Genomic DNA, 23359 nt, shown 5'->3' with positions numbered 1-23359 from the left:
AACTCACGCTAAAAGGAGCTGTTTCAATTGTCCTGGCACTCCTTTATCCAGGAAAATCTGACTATAGGAATAGTCAGACTCAATGACTACACAAACAAACTGGAGCAGACAGGCACCTTACCCCACTATGCAAAACTGGGACAGAATTCAACAGCAGCTATGAAGTCCAGACCAAACACAATAGAAGGGACACTCCTCGTTGCGTGAGCTGAGGCTTCACAGAGTTGTTATGAACTTGTAGCTACTACCTCCAGAGACTGTGACTGGGGGGATTTCAAATGTTCCCTTAGAAAACAACTACCACACCAATCACCTGGACAGCCATAATTACCAGAATAACCATCACTGCTTTTAAGTTTTGCATCTAAGCTATCTCAAGTGCTTTCTGCCAAGACTTACAAGCCCCCTTGAGGGCCTTAAGGAGCCCTTTGCAGCAGCACTGAGATGTCTGCTCCAGGAATGTAGCCTTTCAGCGGATAAAACAGATTTCCATGAAGTGCTGTGCAAGGAGCACAGGAGGTAGGGTCACCTCTGGTAGGCAATGTTAGGGTGTGTGATAAAAGGCTGATCTTAACCAATGCAAGGGAGCACAGAGGAACGATGGCAGCTGCTGGAACCCAAATAACCTAACTGAGAGAAACGAGCCCCCTGACCTGGCTGCTGCCAAGGCTATCGCAAGATCAGCCCATGAAAGGTCCATCTCCACAAACAGGAAGAGCCACAACACCAGGCAGGGAAACCCCAACAACCCAGTCAGAGAAACAAGCCCCCTACCCCACCCCAGCTCCTCCCAGGGCTATGACAGGAGAGCCACCAGCCTCATCAGCCAGTGGGTGAAACCCATCCAGATGAGGCAGTGGAAAGGCTCTCCAGATCACCTTTCAGGCTGAGAAGGGTTACCAACTATAGGGGTGTGAAACTTACTATGGGATACAGGGAAGAGCATTTTGGGATTGTACAAGGCTTGTTATGGGATGTTTAAGGGAGGAACCAAAGGCAGGGAAAGGGAGGGACCAAGGAGGTTTGAGGAGGAGCAAGCTTGGGAAAACACAGAGATAAGGGGATAAAAGGGGATAAATGGTGACATGTAATCAGGTTGATCAGTACACTTGTCTGGCACCTGACCAGCACTCTGCACCTGACCAGCACAGTCCATCCTGCCTTCTCATTAAACTCCATTTCTAACTGCTTTGCTGGGTGAGGGGACTCCGTATATGCATCCATGGAGCTCTAAGTGCCAGCTACTGGAGTTGGGACCCAGGGGCCATAGGTCCCTGTGTGTCTGCCGTGCCAGTAACTCACTGGAGAGGCAGGAGTGTGTGTGTATGATCCTGGGTGTGTATGTCAGCGTGTGATCACCAGCCACTGCCAAGCCTGGCTAGCTGGTGAGTAGGATTAGTCTCTGGGAAGCCAGGTGTTGAAGATGCAGTAAGTCTAGGTTTGACCATCAGAGAGTCTGTGATTTGGCTACTGGAGGGCACAGGAGATCCAACCCAGCTACCAGAAAGACCATGAGTTGACTGATGGTTCGACTGAGGAACTTGAATGGTTGACTGAGAAACTCATTGGCACACGTGTGTGTGTGCCTGTGACAGCTGGAGACGAGAACATCCAAGGGCTAGTTACCAGCTAGACTGAGTGTGCAAGGCAGTTACGGGAGAGATCCACAGTGTTTGGGTCTATGTATGTACTCACATGTGCAGGGTTGGGGGGACCTGTGCACAAATTAATGGGGGATCCACTATGCACATGTGGGTGTGTGAGGTACCTTGGAAGTCCATGAGGTCCAGGGCCAGTTACTGGGGTAGGCTAAGTGTCTTAGACCAGTTACTGGGGGATCCACAGTGTGCTGGGGAGGGGGGATGCAAGCTTATCTGTGGGTGAGGGGCACTGAGTACCAGCAACTGGAGAGGGTCTGTGAGCACTGGGGGCTTGTACTTCCAGGTGCCAGCAACTAGGGAGACAGAGGATCCATGGCCAGCTCCTGGACAGACTGCATGCCTTAGGCTACTTACTGGAGGGACCCATACTGTATAAATGTATTGTATGTATTTTTCCACTAACATACCTTCATCCTGATCAGTCAGAGAGGGGAACAGGATGAGGCTGCTGGTGCTGTCTGTGCCACATGAGTGCTGAATGTTTCTGCCTGTGCTGATCTATGCAGCCAGCTGCGTTTGTATGTACATATGTGTGTTCATTTGAGTTGGGAATACACGCCCAGGCTCACTTCTGGTTCAACCTGGGTATAGGGAGCAGTGGTAGCCTCACCTCTATCAAGCTACTGGCTCCGGCAATCCCTGCCGCTTTGTTCTGTGGATCTAGCGAGACATTATTTGGAAGGCAGATATGAGATTGCTTTGCCCATGTTTTGAACATTATTCAAATTCTCTCTGCCTCATTCCCAGCCAACTGGAAACTACAAAATTGTGGTTATTCTAGCACCAAGCCTCAGCTAATACAGTTTCTCTAACAGCAAGGCATTAGTAGCAAGGCATTTGCTCTGAGCTTCCAGGCAGCTCTGAGCTACCATACTGAGCTTACAACTGCCTGCAAAATACTATGTGAAGTACACTCTGCATTAGCAAGCAAAGTGTGCCAACAAATCTGAGAGCAAGCCTCTTTTTTTTTTTTTTTAATTGCCGGTTGGAGGGCAGTAGTTCCTCATACACTTTAAACAGCGACCTAGCTGAAAGAAGCACTCCCACTCCCCCCCCACATAGCACTTGTGCTCGCCCACATCCCACGCATATGCTTCCCCTCTCCCTTGTGCAGTGAACACAGGTGTGTTGCGTGGATGTGCAGTGAACAGACCCGGAGGAATGAGATGGATTAAAACTAAGCTGGCAAAAAATAAATAAAACATAATTCCTTTTAGTGCAAATCAGTTTCCCAATTAAAGTCACACTTGTGCCTGCATGAGAGAAGGGTTGGTAAAGGTGTGGGAATGAATGGCTGACTTATGAGAATGAAAGCTGCTTCCTTCAGCAGCAATGTGGGCTTATGCAGGACTAAAGCATACATGAAACTACAGTCTGAAGAACTTAATTTAAGACTTTACAATAAGCTAAAGTAGAAGAGGCTGAGAAATTTGATGAGTACTGCATCCATATTAAAATAAGCATAAAAGTTTTTGAGTTGAATGCAAATAAAGATTAAAACCTTAGGAGAATTTGTAAGAGAAGGTGAAAAGTCCACCTCAGTGTATTGAGGGTGAAACAGATTTTTTCGTAAGAGACCCAAGTTCTGGACCAAAGCCCAAAACAGGACTTCCACATGCATTCACTGACAGAGGAATTAGGATTTGCCAGGAATAAATCCTCCAGCCCAGAAATGTAAGTCAGAAGAAGTAAACCTTACTCTGACACCCTGGATACTACTGAGAACTCAAAACACTGAGAATTCAAATAAAATAGAAAGAGATGAAAAGTAGGTATGCATGTGGAGCTCATAATGGCGTCCCATTAAAATATACTGAATTGCACCTCCCATTGCAAGCTCACAGCCAAACAATCTGTCTCGGATGAGGAGAGGGTGTTACACACAAGAACATAAGCAATGCAGCATTTAGCTGCAGCATGCAAGAGCCTGTTAGCTCTTGCAGACTGTGCACAGTACCCCCCAAATGATAAGCAGTAGCATCCCACCCACAGTGAAATCTTCCAAGAAACAATGAACAATGCCACAGCAGAAAATCCTTTAATTATGAATTTGCATCCAAATAAAATACCTATTTATCCAGAGTGGGACATGGGGTACAGCGAGATCATAAGTGTTATTTTTAAAACAGTCTGTTTATAACTTGCAAAATAAATAAAACATGGAAGAGATTTTGATGGCTACAAACATGTATTCGGCAAAAAGTCATGAAAAGCAATCCAAAATTAGATTTTGTATACGTCAATCTAAGAAAAGGAAAAAAAAAAAGGAAAAAAGAAAAAAACATCAACTACTTTGTCTCAGCCAAAACATGGATTACCATAGCTACTCATGAGGATGAGACCCTCCGGAAAGCAATTAAATGTTTCTATTTCACAAATGCCAACATATTCACACAGAACAGAATGTTCACAGGCCTGTTTTCAATTTAAGGGTAGGGGGAATGTTCTCAATACCTCCTAGAATTTTTACCTAAGACACCTGAGATACTACAAAAAAGTATCTTCAAAGGGCTACCCAAAATGTCATTTAGCTATTCAAAACAGAAACCTGATAGAAGGGTCAGAAATGTCCTAGGCTAGCCTCAAATGAACAGTGACATTGAAGACATTGCCAAAGCTTGTCCCATTTGTCAAAAATACTGATGAACTCAAGGAAAAAAGTCTAAATCAAGATGCAGGCAAAATGTAATCCCTGAAGAAAATCTGTTCTATTTTGTTTAATTAAGTTGGCAAGAAAAATCTTATGCAATAGTTTAAAACCATTATTTTCACTTCTTTGTTATGTATCTTTGGTAAAAGACCCAATGGTTAAGTAACTAATTATTTAACTCCAAGTTGTTTCACTAGACACAACGTAAAGCAAATAAAAGCAGCTTCCAGTGAAGCAGAAAAGCATCGGAACAATGAGGTAACCACAGTAGCCACAGTAACCACAACACTCTATGTTTAGCCACTAAATTTCAGAGACTTTTTTGTCACTTATTGATATTTTGTTCAAGAAAAGAATACTGGAACAAGAAAAGCCATGTCCAAGTCCCTGGAAAATTTCCCCAAGAAATTTAGAGACTTAAGCAGAAAAGTAGATTAAGAAAATCCCCCAAATGACATATGGCCCTGAGAATATCCCTCACAGTGGTGTCCATAGTTCAATATTATTAGGACTGTCATTTCAGATAGGCACAAATAAAGGGGAAAAAGTCAAATAGCAGAAGGGATGGAGATAAAAAGACTGATCTTGCTTACAACAGAGACCCAGTTATCTTCTGAAGGCTGCAGTGATAACTTTCTGGTGGAGTCAAAATTCAGCCACCCCAACCTTGAACTTCACGACTAACTTCTTAGCAAGTTTAAGTTCTCAATATTTTCAACTGTGTATTGTTTAAGATTGGCTTAATTTTCTGCCTTGAAAATTCATGTGTGACACTTATGGACTGAACTACCCAGAGAGAAATCCTAACTCAGTGTTATGAAGCTTTTCTTGCTTACTTGCCTTTTACACCAGGCAATGGACAAGAAGAAAATCATCCTGAGAACAGGGAACTGTAGAATCCTGCGTTCCCTGAAAGCCCTCACCACAAGGGAAAAAGTCATGCTCCTTGCTTCACTTGCTTTCAGTCAAACTCCACAAAATAAATTGACCCAGATCCAGAGACAAGGTGAAGATCTCCCTCCTCTCCTCCTTCCTCAGCAATACGGGACTGCCTGCTCATGGACATGCTCTCCTGGGATGAGCTGAGAGTACAAAGCCTCATAGCTTCTCAAGAACTGAAATAATGTGTTCACCCGGAGAGCTACAATGCAAAATGTCGTTCACCTAATACCACAACCCACCAGGTACTTTCCAAAAAAGGATGAGACCCTGTTCAGTTAGGTACCAACGCTAAGAGGATGCAGATCCAAAGACTGGATGCCCAGGCAACACAAGACCTGCAACTTCAGGGCCCCATTTCACAAGTTCTAAATTAAAAACTACTAGCTGGTGGTGTTCATTTTTAGTTATAAAGCAAAATCACTTCTGTTTACATGGCTCATGTCCTAAGCAACTCAGAAACTGCATGGTTCCTTGTGCGTTACCATGGCACTGTAGATTAGCTGAGGTGAGTGTCTATGAGAGGAGGCTGGAGAAGTGCATTTCAGCAGAGACATTTGCCTCCGCAAACCATTTCACAAACCTTCAGTTAGATGACTTTCATTTAGATTATACTGTAAACCTTGCCCATTTGCCACACAGACCTTTTCTCAGGGAAAGATTACTGCATGGCTGGAAGTCCTACCACGTCCCTTTTCACAAGACTGATTGTTGTTCAGGACTTCAGTTTTGAAGTAGAAATTTTATTTGTTGTACTTTATCATCATAATGGTTTGACCTCCTCTTTCTTACATTTATTTCTATATAAGAGCTTTTTAAGAAACACTCATTTATTCACTTGGCATATCACTTCATTCATATAACACACTTTACCTCTAACAGGTGACTAATGCTAGGGGTTGTTTCCAATAAAAGAGTATTATTCTTGAACTAATTTCAACTGGAACACAATCACACATGAATGATAAAATACAGTGATATAAGCATGAATGATAAAGGCATTTTTTCCTATAACATATCCGTGAATTGCAAGCAATACACATATAATGCACAGTGACATTTATTTCTGTTTAGAGAGTGAATTCAGATTTTCAAATTATTATCTATTTATTTACAGTAAAATGGAGCTGAGGATTAAAAATCAGGTTTCATACCTAGCTTGGTGAATAGCTTCTACCCATTCATCTCCATCAACTTCATCCTCGCAACGGAGCTCCAGTGGCTTCTGCCCTTCATGGCCAAAAAGAACAGTAAAGTAATGCTGCAAATTAGAACAAGAAAAAAAATGTTCAGAAACTCTTTTAAATAAAATAGATAAATAAATTTAAAAAAAAATCTGACTTTTTAAATACAGCCCAAAGCATTGTCAGCCTAGAAAGATGTGTTTTAAACTATTAGTCATGAAACATGGATTGAAGTTGGTACTGCATCCTTAACATATTTCCCTGTGTATCAAGGTAATAGCTTTCATGATACTTACTGTAAATTACTGTTCTTAAGCTCCCACATACAAGACAACAGAATATAATTCCCTAAGCAGCTTCTACCATCAAATACAATAGTGGGACTGTAGTGGGGTGTCTGTAGTTCTTTTTCCCTTGCATTTTTTTCACCGAAAATTTTTCTTAGATGCCTGCACGGGATACTAAACCTGGAACTGCCACCACTTCCTCACAAGAATGCAGACTGTGCACTGGCTCTAGCTTATTTCCTCACCTTTCCGAAAGAACAAGGAAAGTGTCCCTTCTCATTCATCACACTCCCAAAACATTTTTGCCCTTCTTTCCAGAAGCCTCACCATAAGTGTCACTGCAACAACTTTTTGTTTGCATAAGAAAATGCTATTCACACAAGAAGTCATATTCTTCGATGGCATTTCTTACATGAAGGACATTGCCCATGGTATGTTCCACAGAACATAGAATTTCAGGGAAGTTTTTGCTACTTTCAGAATGTATTAATAATAATATCTAGTGGGGAGGGGAGAACCCCCAGCCATCTACCTTAAAACCCATTTCACAAGGTTGGTAATTTACGACCTTATTTTGCATAGCTTGCATACTAACTTACAGACAGGTAGCAAACAGAATTCTTCCAGCTTAGATGCAAATAGGTGAGAAAATATTTTACCTAAATGTACACCTGTAATTTCCATAGCTGCCTTAAATGCACCCATTAGTAAACCAGCTGTTTCACAGGCAGAGGGACCAGTGAAGGACCTGCCCATACATAAAACCATCTGGTTATTAGGTCCAATGTGATTCAGGAGCTCCTATAGCTAAACATCTCTGCACCAGATCACTCAGTTCTCTTCATTACCTAGAACTTCTCAATCCCTCTTCCACCGTCATCCCTGTTAACAGGGAACTGAGTATAACCACACGTGGCAACAATTACTTTCTGGGGTCTAACAGCAAATTCCAGACTCGCTCCAGTCAGCAAGTGAGGTATATAATTTGCGTTCTCCCATGCCATTAGCCATTGTTTACAGCAGTAAGAAACCTGAAGTGAAGTCAACAAACATTCTGCTTTCCTTGTCAAACCCACAGCTCAGCTAAAAAAGCCTCTCTGAGCCAAACAACATGCTGGAGATCAAGCAAGTATAAACCACCTCAGAATTAAAAGCCATTTCCAAGGCAGAAGGAACACAAGCATAAACAGAAACAGAAGGGATAAAATTTTACCTACGGAGAATTGGCCGTGCATATTGTCAACACTGATAATTAATTTTGTCCATATAAAAAGAGATTATTTCAGCCATATACTGGCCCCTTCTGAAACATCTGGCAGCCTGCTGTGCACGTACAACACAAAAGTCAGCTGCACAGTGTGCACAGAGCAGGTTCAATACACCCCAGATGCACTGGATTCACTACACTGGCTCTAGCACTGTCTGTGCACCTGTATGTGCATCGAGGTTTGTGCCTGGGGACCTCACATTTACAAAACCCAGCTGCATCTCTGCGTCTGAGTACACTCATGTTTGGTTTCTTTTTGGGTAACATGAGTACATATGATGGCATTCTATAAAGACAAAACTATTCATTTGTGCATTATATTAATTTACTAAACATTGTTACAAGTATACAAAACACTTTTCGTACAGAAGACCACAAGCATTGCAGGATTAGCAACAAACCAACAGAACAGAAACAAGGCAAAATAAGAAGCAGCACTGACATTTAACAGGCTATACAAAGAAAGTCCAGGCTCAGATCCATTAAGTTTTAGAAACGAAAAAACTCCAGAGCACAGACAAGGATCAATAAATCATTAAAAAGACAATCCTATAAAACTGTGGTTTTTCAACAGAGCATATCACTTAAGCCTGGATGCCATGAATAGAAAGGAACATTTAATCAGGTTCATATGATTCTCCATAGCAGTGATAGATAAAAACTTTTATAACAATACAGTGCAGCTGACAACAACCTACAGGACAGTAAAAAGTGCAGCAAGATTACACACAAATGTGGTCCGTTTATAGACTGGAATAGTCTATTTTAAAAAGTATATTTCAAGATAAATCACACTGTTCAGAGCTGCATTTTATGTAACAAGTTATTTGTGTTTCATAAAGCTGCTACATATAAAATTAGAATAAAGACACAAGTGTAGACAAGCACTGGATTTAATCCCATTGTGTAGGGATTCAAGTTAAAGGAAGAGACAATATTACAGTCCTCCCTACTTTTTCTTTTAAAGTGAGATAGCTCAGACCTCCTTTGAGCAAGACTTGCAGTGATCTCATGACACAGAATTTAGACTTAGAGGTGTGCAGTTACTATGGTGATAGACATGATCTAAACACTTAGACCAAGAAAATGCACAAATTCAAACAAACTTAGAGGGCTACTACAGTACGACTGGACCCAATGGAAACAAAAGCTAAATTATAGAAGGCATTTGTTTTCAGAAGCTACTTTAAGAATCATCTGCATCCTCCACCCTCCTCAAACATGCATATTGCACCCAAGCATCAGTATCAACTATCACATAATTTAACCAGAAGTAGTCGACTCTAGAGGAAGCAAAGTGCAAGCAAAATATCATAACATGCCTCTCAAAAGAATGTCTAAGTCATCCTAGAATTCTCTTTTTAAAATAAATGTTGCTCATTTACAAAACTAATTTACTACAAGAAAATAAGATGGTATCTGTGATGCATTATTAGGTTTTCAAGTTGATGATGTATGTCAGTGGGCCTATATATATATATATTTATATATAGACATATATAATTTTAGCACTACCATTCAATCTGCTGAGCAGCTCAGCTTCCACATCACTGCAGTACAGTACAGGTAAAAACCACCTTTCTGCATACACACTATTAGTTTCTTGAAGTGAAGACAGTAAATATTTAAGAACTATAGGACACATTTACATCAACCACCCTCATCATCATTCATCATGTCTGTTGGACTAGCAGGCAGGCATTCATATTTCAAGTTAATCCCGTGGTTCAGTTGGGCAATTTTTAAATTATTTTTTATTCTGAAAATAGTCAGACTCATAGAAGATAAAATGAACATTCTGTATTCTGATATAGAAGAAAATCAGTAATTTCATTTTAAGGTTTCTTTTCAGCATTCAGGTATGCACAAACAAAATGGTAAGTCTTCATTTTAATAAAAACATCTTTGGCAGAGTTGTCCAAAGAGAAGCTTGGGGAAAAAAGGAGGGAAAGTTTCATATACCTTGCATAGCTATGAAGGCACTATCTTAACTGACAGTCAAGGAAAGAACAATGGGATTAAGATGCATCAAGAATATTGTTCTGTATCACTTCCCTGACCTACTGTCAATCAGATTCTTCCTACAGTGAAAAGGAAAGACTAAGGAATGAGCTGACAGGCACCTCTGCTTCAGAGACAAGACTGGAACAAGATTAATCACAGAATTGTATAGGTTGGAAAAGACCTTTAAGATCATTGAGTCCAACCGTAAACCTAACACTACCAAGACCACCACTACACCATCTCCCTAAGCACCTCATCCAAACGTCTTTTAAATACCTCCAGGGATGGCGACTCAACCACTTCCCTGGGCAGCCTGTTCCAATGCTTGATAATCCTTTCAGTGAAGTAAAATTTCCTAATATCCAGTCTAAACCTCCCCTGGTGCAACTTGAGGCCGTTTCCTCTTGTCCTATCACTTGTTACCTGGGAGAAGAGACCGACCCCCACCTCACTACAACCTCCTTTCAGGTAGTTGTAGAGAGCCATAAGGTCTCCCCTCAGCCTCCTTTTTTCCAGCTAAACAACCCCAGTTCCCTCAGCCGCTCCCCATCAGACTTGTGCTCCAGACCCTTCACCAGCTTCGTTGCCCTTCTCTGGACACGCTCCAGCACCTCAAGGTCTCTCTTGTAGGGAGGGGCCCAAAACTGAACACAGTATTTGAGGTGCGGCCTCACCAGTGCCGAGTACAGGGGCACAATCACTCCCCTAGTCCTGCTGGCCACACTATTTCTGATACAAGCCAGGATGCCATTGGCTTTCTTGGCCACCTGGGCACACTGCTGGCTCATATTCAGGCGGCTGTCAACCAACACGCCCAGGTCCTTCTCTGCCAGGCAGCTTTCCAGCCACTCTTCCCCAAGCCTGTAGCGTTGCATGGGGTTGCTGTGGCCCAAGTGCAGGACCTTGCACTTGGCCTTGTTAAACCCCATACAATTGACCTCAGCCCATCGATCCAGCCTGTCCAGGTCCCTCTGTAGAGCCTTCCTACCCTCAAGCAGATCAACACTCCCACACAACTTGGTATCATCTGCAAAGTTACTGAGGGTGCACTCGATCCCTTCATCCAGATCATTGATAAAGATATTAAACAGAACTGGCCCCAGCACAGAGCCCTGGGGAACACCGCTTGTGACTGGCCACCAACTGGAGTAAACTCCCTTCACCACCACTCTTTGGGCCCGGCCATCCAGCCAGTTCTTTACCCAGCGAAGAGTACACCCGTCCAAGCCATGAGCAGCCAGTTTCTCCAGGAGAATGCTGTGGGAAACCGTGTCGAAGGCTTTACTGAAGTCTAGATAGACAACATCCACAGCCTTTCCCTCATCCACTAGGTGGGTCACCTTGTCGTAGAAGGAGATCAGGTTGGTCAAGCAGGACCTAACTTTCCTGAACCCATGCTGGCTGGGCTTGATCCCTTGGTTATTCTCTACACGCCGTGTGATGGCACTCAGGATGATCTGCTCCATCAGCTTCCCCGGTACCGAGGTCAGGCTGACAGGCCTGTAGTTCCCCGGGTCCTCCTTCCGGCCCTTCTTGAAGATGGGTGTCACATTCGCTAATCTCCAGTCAGCAGAGACCTCCCCAGTTAGCCAGGACTGCTGGTAAATGATGGAAAGGGGCTTGGTGAGCACTTCTGCCAGTTCCTTCAGTACTCTCGGGTGGATCTCATCAGGCCCCATAGACTTGTGAGTGTCTAAGTGGTGCAGCAGGTCACTAACCATTTCCCCCTGGATTATGGGGGCTCCATTCTGGTCCCCGTCCCTATCTTCCAACTCCGGGGGCTGGGTACCCAGAGAACTATTGGCCCTGCTATTAAAGACTGAGGCAAAGAAGGCATTAAGTACCTCAGCCTTTTCCTCATCCTTGGTCACTGCGTTCCCTCCCCCATCTACTGGGGGCTGGAGATTCTCCTTAGCTCTCCTTTTGCTGCTAATGTATCTGAAGAAGTATTTTTTGTTGTCTTTTACGGCAGTAGCCAGATTGAGCTCTAGCTCAGCTTTGGCCCTTCTAATTTTCTCCCTGCACAGCCTCGCTACACCTTTGTAGTCCTCCTGAGTTGCCTGCCCCTTCTTCCAGAGGTCGTAGACTCTCCTCTTTTTCCTGAGTTCGAGCCAGAGCTCTCTATTCAGCCAGGCCGGTCTTCTTCCCCGCCGGCTCGTCTTTCAGCACCTGGAGACAGCCTGCTCTTGCGCCTTTAGGACTTCCTCCTTAAAGAATGTCCAGCCTTCCTGGACTCCTTTGCCCATTAGGGCTGCCTCCCAGGGGACTCTCTCGACCAGTCTGCTAAACAGGCCAAGGTCTGCCCTCCGGAAGTCTAAGGTGGCAGTTCTGCTGACCCCCCTCGCCGCTTCTCTATGTATCAAAAACTCCATCATTTCATGATCACTCTGCCCAAGATGGCCTCCAACCATCACGTGGCTCACAAGTCCTTCTCTGTTCCTGAACAAGAGGTCCAGCGAGGCACCTTCCCTAGTTGGCTCACTCACCAGCTGTGTCAGGAAGTTATCTATCTGCCACACGCTCCAGGAACCTCCTAGACTGTTTCCTCTGTGCTGTATTGTATTTCCAGCAGACATCCGGCAGGTTGAAGTCCCCCACAAGAACAAGGGCTAGCGATCGTGAGGCTTCTCCCAGCTGCTTATAGAATAGTTCATCAGTCTCCTCATCCTGGTTGGGTGGTCTGTAACAGATTCCCACCACAATATCTGCCTTGTTGGCCTTCCCCCTGATTCTTACCCATAGACACTCCACCCTATCGTCACCATCATCAAGCTCTAAACTATCCAGACACTCCCTAACGTATAGGGCTACCCCACCACCTCTCCTGCCTTGCCTATCCCTCCTGAAGAGTTTATAGCCATCCATCGCCGCACTCCAGTTGTGCGAGTCATCCCACCATGTTTCCATGATGGCAACCATATCATAGTTTTCCTGATGTACGAAGACCCTGAGTGAAAGAAGTTGCCCTGGTTTCAGCCGGGATAGTTAATTTTCTTCATAGTAGCTGGTATAGTGCTGTGTTTTGGATGTAGGATTAGAATAATGTTGATAACACGCTGATGTTTTGGCTGTTGCTAAGTGGTGTTTACACTGGTCAAGGACTTTTCAGCTCCCCATGCTCTGCCAGGTGCACAAGAAGCTGGGAGGGGGCACAGCCAGGACAGCTGACCCCAACTGGCCAAAGGGCTATTCCATACCATACGGCGTCATGGGCAGTATAGAAACTGGGGGAGTTGGCCGGGGAGCAGCGATGGCTGCTCAGGATGGACTGGGCATCAGTCGGCGGTGAGCAGTTGCATTGTGCATCACTTGTTTTGTACATTCTGTTATCATTATTATTGCTGTTGTTATTATTATTATTATTATTTTCTCTTCCTCTGCTGTCCTATTCAACTGTCTTTATCCCAACCCACGGGTTTTACTTTTTTTTTCCCCCAGATTCTCTCCCCCATCCTACTGCTGTGGGGGGAGAGTGAGTGAGTGGCTGTGTGGGGCTTAGTTGCCGACTGGGGTTAAACCATGACAGGAGTCCTGTACCAGAGTACACTGATTATTATGCTGGGCTCCCCACTGACAGCAGTTCATACCATAACTTTGTCCTTATAAAACTGCCCAAATAATGGCTGTATTCAAAATAAGACAGCAAAGCTCTGAAGTTGCCATGCTTTCCAAGGGGAAAAACAAGCATCGTTCTGGTAAAAAACAAAAAACCAAACCCAAACCAACCAACCAACCAAAAAACCCCCCCAAAAAACCAACCCAAATGATATATGCCCTGTAACAGAAACACTACTTTTAAGGCATACTGAGGTAGCACTTCCATCAATACAGGCACCCCTAAGACTAAATTTCCCAACAGCACAATGCCGTTCTCCTTATGACTGACAAGAACATTTGCTGTTCATGCAGTGAGAGCCACACCAACACAGGCACCCCACTCTCCAGTGCACGGGAACGGTCCCACAGCTCATTCTCTTCCCTCCACCTCACAAGGAAACTCCAAAGGACATCTCCCATCCTATCTCTTATCTCCTATCCCCTGATAACTTATCACTACGTCTGTTTCATCGGTTACTCCTTTTCATCCCCCAGTACTTGTAGTAACCCAAGGTGTCTTTTCCATTTGTAAATTAGTGGTGATGCTTGCAACAATTCAGTTACTGAAACACGGAAGGATCAAGGAGAATGAGCACTCATCTTCCCATGGTGGTGTTGCCACCTGTCACAGGCAGAAAAGCTGCTACCTTAGACAATAACAACACCTGACAATTCCTACTGCAAGGTCCTGCCTTCAGCTCCCTGTAAATTTCGCCAGCTTTGAATGTCCGGATGGAAAAACTCATAGTGGAGAAATGATGCATGTGTCAACAGTGGTTTTGTTATCTTATCCTTCCATCAGCATGGCATATAAACATTTAAATTATGTTTCAAAGGACTCCAAGGTGACTACCAAATTTTGTTGTATTGTGGGCTTGTAAATTATTATCATGTGGTAATAGCTACTTGCCTATGAACTGCTTTTCCCTAAACTTTTCTTACTAAACATAAAACAAATTTAATTCTCTTCATAATATACTATAAAAATACCATTTTTAAAGCTTAAATGTGGTGTGACCTCATTAGATGCTATTTCCTGATTTTTCAGTGACTTATTGCACAGTCTTGGCTTAATCATTCAAGACAGACTTCAAGCGTAATTTAAAAATAAAATTCCAGCCATCAATATTGATAAGAATGGAGACTATAAATGCAAAACAACTGTGAAAAGTTAGTCTGCGTACGAAGATTGCTACCAGAAATTAAGAGCCTTAATAAAAGTCTGTCTTCAATGTGAGGCATGAGGAAGCTTAATAACTTGCTGTATCTTTAAGGCTTATAATCATTGCCTGATGTTTATAATGGCATGTTAAAAAACCTTTAAGGCTAGAAAAGGTGGGAGAGGGGATTAATTAAAATTTAGGATGACAAGCTAAAAATATTTCTCACTCTTGACTTCTAAAGAAATTTTCATTTCAGAATCTGGAAACCTGTATGCAATCTCAAGTACTAGTAAATTATTGGGCAGAAGAGGACCACCACTGCAGGAATTGAAGACTCCTCACTAATCCTTCAAGACAAAGCAGCAAACTGCAGTCTAAATTGAAGCAGCTTGTACTATTCAAGGACCTGTTAACTCATGAAGTCTTCTGATGTGTTCTACTGACAGTATTTTGCCCAGCTTCTCAAATACAAAATATTACATGTATTCTGTATTTCTTACATCCTGAGGAAAGGGAAGGAAAAAGAAGGAAATATGTTTGGAAGAAGGCAGCATCCCTAAAAGGGAACAAGTGCAAAAGGATGGGTGTATGGAGGTGAGGGAAATGTCTGGGGGAGAAGACAACAATCGCTCCCCATCACTGGATCAGCAGCATGTTAGTGGGAAGGAGAGTATTGTGCCTTGAGTCAAGGGAAGGCAAATGCCAGGGATGGGTTTTGCCATGTCTTGAGACTTGCTGTGCCACTAGTACTGGCAGGAAATTCATAGCCCATTTTTGTTAAATTAGCGTGAGAATGGAATAATGACAGGGAGGTAAAAACCATGACAATTTTTTTAAAAGTTTCCAGGGAGATCTACGAAGCCAATACACTTCATGTTTGTATCACACCAACTAGTAGAAGCTATAATGAGAACAGGATTAGTGGACATCAGAATTAATATGATGTAGTTGGGAAGAGTCAGTATGGCTTTTGTAAAAGGATGTCATCTCCTCTAAACCCAGTGGAGTTCTCTGAAGGGGACAACAAGCATTTGGATTACGATGATATGGTTTTCAAAATGCTTTTGACAGATTTTTAGGGTAACACTTGAGCATCTAGGACTTACAAGAAAAATGTCCCTCCATGGATAAAAAGGAAATAAAATCTGATCAAAAGCTAGGAAACAGAGCTGGCATATTGGACCATCTGTCAGTTCTTACAATGTAACAAGGTCATCAGAGGACTTCCTCAGGGAATCACGTTGAGGACTGTGACAGGTATTACAAAGGATGATGAAGTTTATTAATTATTCCAGATAGTAATGATGAGAACCTATTACGAAGACGTGCAGACTCAACACACCTGAGTTACTGGACAGTAGAATGGCAGACGAAATTCATTGTATGCAAATGTCAAGTGACACAGGTGAGGAAAAACACTGCAAGCTTCACATGCGAAAAGATGGGCTCTGTGCTTGGCACTACCATTCAGGAGTAAGATCCTGGACCAAGTTCCATGAAAACACCAGCCCAATGCTCAGCAGCTGCCAAAAAAGCAAACCGGAGTGCTAGGGATGATTGGGAAAGAAACAGAACAAAGTAGATAAGGCTGTTACGGTATGAAACATCTTGAATACTCTGAGTAGTTTTGGACCTCCCATCACAGAAAGGGCAACATAAAATGGGAAAGGTTCAGAAAAAGATAAAAGTGGTATGGAAAGGCTTGCATATGTCCAAATCAGGTATCCATATAAGTAAAAACTTAAGCTGAGACTCTTCAGTACAAAGAAAGGAACAACTCTGGGGATACAACATGGGTCTACAAAATCACAAGAGATAAGGAATGGATGGATAGGGATCCACTGCTCTATTTCTCTTCCAATTAAAAAAAAAATTCTATTAAATGAACATCATAGAAACCAGCTTCAAAACAAACAGAAGAAAGTGGTTCTTCATCCAACTGGTAGTAAATTGGTGTTGCTCCTTGACAAAGGAAGTGGTAAATGCCGTAGGGTCAATGAGTTGCAGGGAGACTGTTCACTGTACAGAAATTGTGGGCTACTGAACACACAGAATTCACATATTCAGAATTCAAACAGTCCTGAAGCTGAAAATAACTGGAAGCTTAAAGTTGTCTCAGAGGAGAGGGAAAGGAAAAGTAAAATATGTACCTAAGTTGGTGCCTTCCCCAGCATGTCCTCATGGCCACAATGTGAGACAGGATATTAGACTAGTTGGACCTTCGGTCCACTCAAATAAAGCCTTTCTCATAGTCTTACGGGAGCTAATTAAAACTTCACTTGATGGTATGTGAGAATTTAAGTCCTTCAAATTGCTTCGCGCTTTATTAGAAACAAGATACACTGGCATTTTCATGAAATGCTGGCTCTTACTAATTGTCTGGTTTTTTCTTGCATATTTTGATTTTCATTCTTTAAAAAAAATAAAGAGGTAATTTGCAAAACTGGTAGAGAGCCATTGCAGTATTTCATCTTCTGTGTTTCTTTGTGGTGGCACCCAGAGATTAAGGCTTTTTTTATCATCTTAATGTTACTTCATCTCCCCTGGTAGATAGAACCGTGGTATTGAACAGGACTAAAGAGAAAAAACTTCTAGAGGTAAATGAGAATAGGGCTTTTATCTGCTAAGCCATTGGCTCAAGAACACATCAGAAGGCATTGTTTTGGATCTCCATCTCCCACACTGAGGAGATTCAGAGATGGGCTGTAGTATCTGTTCTGTGTTTGATTTAATACTGGCCAAATATATAGTGTGTATATATAGTATATATACACACCCTATATTGTATGGTAGATGAGATGGCTTGATGTCTTCTCTCTTTCACCAATATTGGATTAATCAAGTTACAACCTGCTGCATAAAATCTACTCTGGCATCTGACAGTGAATCGCCTTCCTGAGCCATTCTGCAAATATTGTCTGGGCCAAGAGCAACAGCGTTCTGAGGTCGTTATATTTAAATATGCAATCAACAGTTTTGGAATTAGGGAGGTTATACATAAATGTACCCTGTATTATAAACTTTTACTGTATCAATAAAAAAATACCATACCCAACTTGCACGTAAAATAGAAATCAAGGAATACACAAAGGTCACCGAAGACCTTAATTCTCCTGCAACTCTGTTGACTTGCATCAAAATTATGCCACATTTCAACGGTTATAGCATTTGTTTTCATGGATGAGAGAATCAGGCTAATACGGCCCCATCTGCTATATTTTCAATGCAGACCATTTGTACTTCAGCAGTAGTTTATCAACAGGGAAAAATTCTGCCACACAAAAGGAAATTTCACAAAGTAAAGCCTACAGGAGCAGATAGAACACAGTAAGCGCAGCTAAACTATTCACTAATAATAAACTGAACATGGGTACCATCATCTCAAAAGGCATTTGCTGCTGTCCGGTGGGTATTTCCTGACAGAAACCGCAAGCTGCTTGCCTAGAAGGCTGTGCATTACCTAGCTGCAGGACATTTTCCCTCTTCTCGCAACATTCATTACTGCGGCTGTCTCCAGTGCCTTGCACTCAACAGAAATAAGGTCTGCCACGAAGGTATGAGGCTGGAATTCAGGTTAAGCGTCTCATTTTGTTGGGAACTCTGTATACGAGACAGGTCTCCTCAAGGTTTTTTGGCAACCCGCGTGGGACTTGCACTGTATCACCATGCCTGAGTCTGGCAGAGCACTCCACAAAGCCCCTCATTTAACTTTTTAGGGACCTGAAAGGCTGCATCACAATGCCAGTATATTCACTAGTAAACATTCACAGCATTCCCAGAACTGCTGCCTTCCTGCATATCCTTAGCCTCTCCTCCCACATGTAAGGTCTTTTGGGACTGACACTGATAGAACTCTACATCTAACTTCCCTTAGATGACTGATGCAGTTGCTGTGCCCTGAAGATACGTTCTATAGACCGAATTTCTATGAAGTGAAAAGTATTTTCTATAAACCACAGCCAAATCAAACCTGCCTAAACTAAGTGACAGACAAAATTTCTCCCAATACCTAATGGTGTAGGTATCCTTCTGCTCACCACTGTATGCCCTCAATCCCATTCCTAGGATTCTCACCTTCCCAAGCATTGGAAAAAGGACATGGCACTCAGGTCTGCAGGTCCCACTTATCAATAAAACCTCTACATTTTAGCTACCCACTTGTTGCCTCAGATTCCTTCTAGTCTTCAGTTTCTTTAAAATATAGTCCTTATGCTTGCAAAGGGAAAATCACTTCCTTTGAAAGAGTTAGTTTTAATCACAGTTTGAGACATTTTCAGGACACACACATTCAAGCTGTATGTGGAGAGTTCAACAAATGGTCAGGTACATGTTGGGACCATGACCTGTAGTGAAATGTTTGCAGTGCAAACGATGGAAAAGGAGCATGTAAATCCTATTATTATTCTTACTGGTGACCTATTCCAGCATGGAGGCTGTGGGCACAGCTCCTCACTTCTTGACTCTCCCTCCATTTCTCCTGTGTGTCATTAGGTGCCTTTCCGTTGGGGCCAAAGAGGAGGGAATGAACAGTCAAATTAATCCAAGTTCTGGTCCCTCCTCAAGCATGGCACAGCTAAAGGTAATCAAGATTACAGCCCTACCACATAACTAAGCATAATACAGCTCTATTAGCAGAAAACTGTGCAGTTCAAAGTGACAAAGAAAGGACAGATGAGGGAAACAGACAGAGACGACAGGGAATGCTGTAATCAGTGGCAGTTTTATGTATTTTTCAGGAATTAGACTTTTTGTGTTTTGTTCTTTTTCTACCCTGTCTCATTCCTTCATCATTCTTAGCAACCCCAACCTTTCTCCATGTACTGACAGCCTTTCTCTCCTTGTCCAAACAACAGCCAGAGCACCTGCTGTCCAACTTTCTTGTCTGAAATCTGATAATGATGCAGAGCTCTTCCACATGAATTCAGCTATAAACTATCTTAGTATTTGTTTGGCCCCGCAAAAGACATCCCTGTGTTTTAATTAAAAGATCAGACTTTAAAGGCCAGAAGGGACATTTATAACTTTCTAGTCTGATAACTTATGTAACATAGGCCAGAAAAACCTCTCTAGACAGCTCCTGCATCAAACAGGATCAAGGTGAGACACAGGCCCTCCTTAATCAATCCTGACATAAAAAGTAATTAAAAACCCACCTGAGCCCATGTTCAGTTGTTCTAGGTATTAAATTACCCTCACTACTAAAAACATGCAGCTTCATTTTAAATAATGAGTAAACAGGTAAATAATGAAATTATATAATGGGCCTCAGTTTTGAAGATTGTGTCCATAACAGTGTGTAGTGCAAGAGTGGAGCCTGGGTTTCTCAGTAAACACCATCACATATGCAAAAAAAAAACAGAAAAAAGGTATACCTACCCCAAACCATGCACATAAATAATTTTTATAGAGCAAGTAAGTTTGAAGTATTAATTTCTAGGAAGCAGGTTAATTGGCTGACTTCCTAATTATATTCTGAAGATATGCAAACACAGGATTTGTCATTTTTAAAGCTCTTTACAGACAGTAACTAATCTTCTAACTCCTCTACAAGGTAAGAGTTATGGTGCCCATTTTAGACACAAAGATATGTGCAAAGATGCCCAAATATAGATCTGCTGTAAATGAGTTCAACGCAAGATTGCTATAAACAGAGCTTCTCTCCCTGAAGTGAGCCAACACACGATAGGGAAGCAAGAATAAGAAGTCAGCACATCCTAGACCTTGTTACATCTCTGTTATATATAATCATTTCTATCTATAAACAGTTTCAGAAAAAACAAACACTTAAAATTCCAAGCAACTGCAGTATTCTGTGACATGAGGGACATCTCTGGTACAGTCCACCCACCAACACCAGAGATTGCCAGGGTTCTGATGGAAAATAAAAGACCACTGCAAAGAGCCACATACTATGTTTTCAAAACTTCCTATCAAACCTGAATGATTTTATGACATTAAAAAATGTCTTTTTGGTGCCACCACACTCACTGACAGCCCTACTCTGTGGTTAACTAGCCCTAGGGGTTGGAGCCTGGATATAACCTAGTAAAAATCTTGGTAAGAAAAGTGACCGAATCTAGTTTTAAGCAAGAGAAGGTTATTGCAACACCAGAAGCATGTTCTCCTGCCTAGACCTCCACCTTCTATTTACTCATACTCCACCAAAAGGAGCGCTGGCTGGTCTACCCACCTGGACCAAACTCAGGAGGCCAAGGAACAGCCTTCAAGAAGTCCATGAACTCCACAGAGTTGGAAACAGTGCTTCTCTAACCATAACTCGCATAGAAACAAGTTCTTCATTAAACTTACATTTCCCAGTCTAGTCCCTAAAGACTGTAAGTAGAAAACTAGTGCTTGCCCATTTGGAGGGAACTACAACTAAGCCTATTAGCACACCTGGACATTCAAGACCACCAGGCAATAGTTTGGACTGCTCTGTCTCAAAATCACCTGGGTATATTGGGTACACTCAGATACAGAGAGCAAGAAAATGTTTACCTCATCTCAGGACATCAAAGATCCAATGCTTGAGTGGTGTCATATCTCACCCACTAAGAAATGTTTGGATCAAATTTCTGTGACATCTCCATACACATTCTTGTAACTGCTATCCTTTAAGTTCTCCAAGATTTCATCAATGACCAAAAAAAAAATTCCAACACACCTCACCTTGGACAAGCAAAAATTAAGATGATTCATTCCGTAAGACAACCCTTCCCTAATCCTCAGTAGTATTACTTAAACTTCTGACTATCCATTGTCAACCCCTGGTTTTGTACAAGGATTCATCGAAATATCGTTAACTGATGAAGCTGTTTAGACATGCTGTACCAGTAAACCAAAAATAATCCAATCAACTAACCCACCTTGCATGTATAAATGAAAACCTCACACTGACAAGAGTGTCACATCCACTAACATTTCATATGAAGGGTGAGAACTGAATTGTACTATAGAAGCAGTAAGCTGAAAATTGCTTTTCAAAATTTGGCTGGAGATTGCTGAAATGTGTTCAAGGTTTGTGTGAAATAAAATTATTTTCAGGCTATAAAACCAACAACATTAGAGATGGAATCTACATCTTATAGTATTTGCTATCAAAGATCTACTGAAGCAGACATTCAGTTTTCAGTAATTTACCCAACTACAACTATAGTATGTGTTTTCTTTTCAGGTTTTTCTCAGATCTCCAAATCATGTTAGCTGTGGTATGTTCAATAGATTGTCTGTTAGTAACAAAGATTTTGGAGTTTATGCAATGTGAAATACTTGAAACGCTCAGAAATTATACCTGATTTTTTGTCCAAATGAGTGTCATGCATACAGCAAAGGAAATGTTGACATTTCCTTTTTAAGTAACTCAGCAATTACTCATTATCTCTGATAATAGGGTAGAAACATTTCACATCTTTTAGAGAAGGCCTGGATTTTGGTTCCCCTAAAAATTGGTTGTAAATGCTGTTTTTAATCACACTTGTCATGCCACCACTATTAATCAAACAACAAAGTTTGTACAAACAGAGCAATAGGAAGTTACTTAGGTTAGTAACCATAATCTATTTCTTACTCTTTAACTGTACTGAGAGGGGAGGGGGGAAACCCCACATTTTTATTCACACATGGCCACAGATTTTGCTGGACCACTGTTAATATTCATTGGCAGGACCTCCTACCCATTCAAACACCAAGCACACCTTAACTGAACCTCTGAGTGTGAGAAAGTGTTCTTTCTCTCCACTCCAGAGTCAAGTGTTTCAAAGACACCACTGTAAAGGACTGCCTTAACGAGGGAAACAAGAAAGCGAACATTTTCCCAGCTGAACCCTAGTTGATCTCCGTCTTTGCAGTGACAGCTTTCCCACAATAAGGAAGTTCACACCCAAAGCTTACTAGGTTCATTAAGGCTGGGGTCACATTACCTGCAGCTCGCTTTGATGAGTCTGCATGGAGGAGAAATCACCAAAATCTTTTGTGAGAGAAAGATGTTAAGAGGTGTCATGTTCTTAACTGTGTAAAAGCATTGCAAGATACATGCATCCTGGCAAAACACTTTCAGAAGGCACAAACATTATTTGTCTCACTGCCCCTCTTTGGCTACAAATACCATTTTTCATCATTTCACTACCAATGCCACCTCTTAAGGAAAATGGAGCTTCTACAACTTACTCTAAAAAATGCTGTCTCTATCCATCTGTGTAATATGATGGCAGGCATCTCCTCCCTTCAGAGATGACACGAACAAAGCTATAAGTGTGAACCAAAACTATCTTTTGTGTGCTACTTTTCAGCTTGTGTAGAAATAAAATGGGCTTAAAGCAAATATACCAAAAGGAATTGCAGAACTACTTTCAAAAATCCATTTACTGATAATACATGTTCATTGACTCTTTTTTCCCCTGGAGCTATGACAATTCTGTGTGTCAAGCAAACAGGTGTGATGCTTTTTTTGCACAGTATGTTTACCAAAGGATTTATGATAGAAAAGTTGAAGAACGTTTTTATTCACGCTAGGCATGAGTTTCCTTTCCATCTGATGGAGAGTATTCTGGCACTGTGTTGGTTAATACTGACCTCTGGAAGCACCTTTCTGATAACTGAGACATTTCC

The 23359-nt window shown here is 42.0% G+C and overlaps 1 protein-coding gene across 3 annotated transcripts in view; it reads right to left on the bottom strand.

Moving 5' to 3' along the window:
• The window catches only part of RASGRF2 (Ras protein specific guanine nucleotide releasing factor 2), a 154601-nt gene that overhangs the window by 89142 nt on the left and 42100 nt on the right, over positions 1 to 23359 (bottom strand). For all 3 annotated transcript variants that reach the window (XM_072860670.1, XM_072860668.1, XM_072860669.1), the window contains one exon: positions 6405 to 6511. Coding sequence is in view for 2 of the 3 variants with exons in the window: in XM_072860668.1 (XP_072716769.1) it covers positions 6405 to 6511 (107 nt within the window). In the remaining variant the exon portion in view is untranslated. The remainder of the gene's footprint in view (positions 1 to 6404; positions 6512 to 23359) is intronic.

This window comes from Ciconia boyciana, chromosome 4 (genome assembly GCF_034638445.1).
Source record: "Ciconia boyciana chromosome 4, ASM3463844v1, whole genome shotgun sequence".
Taxonomy (NCBI): Eukaryota; Metazoa; Chordata; class Aves; order Ciconiiformes; family Ciconiidae; genus Ciconia; species Ciconia boyciana.
This window is presented reverse-complemented; position numbering and strand designations above follow the sequence as displayed.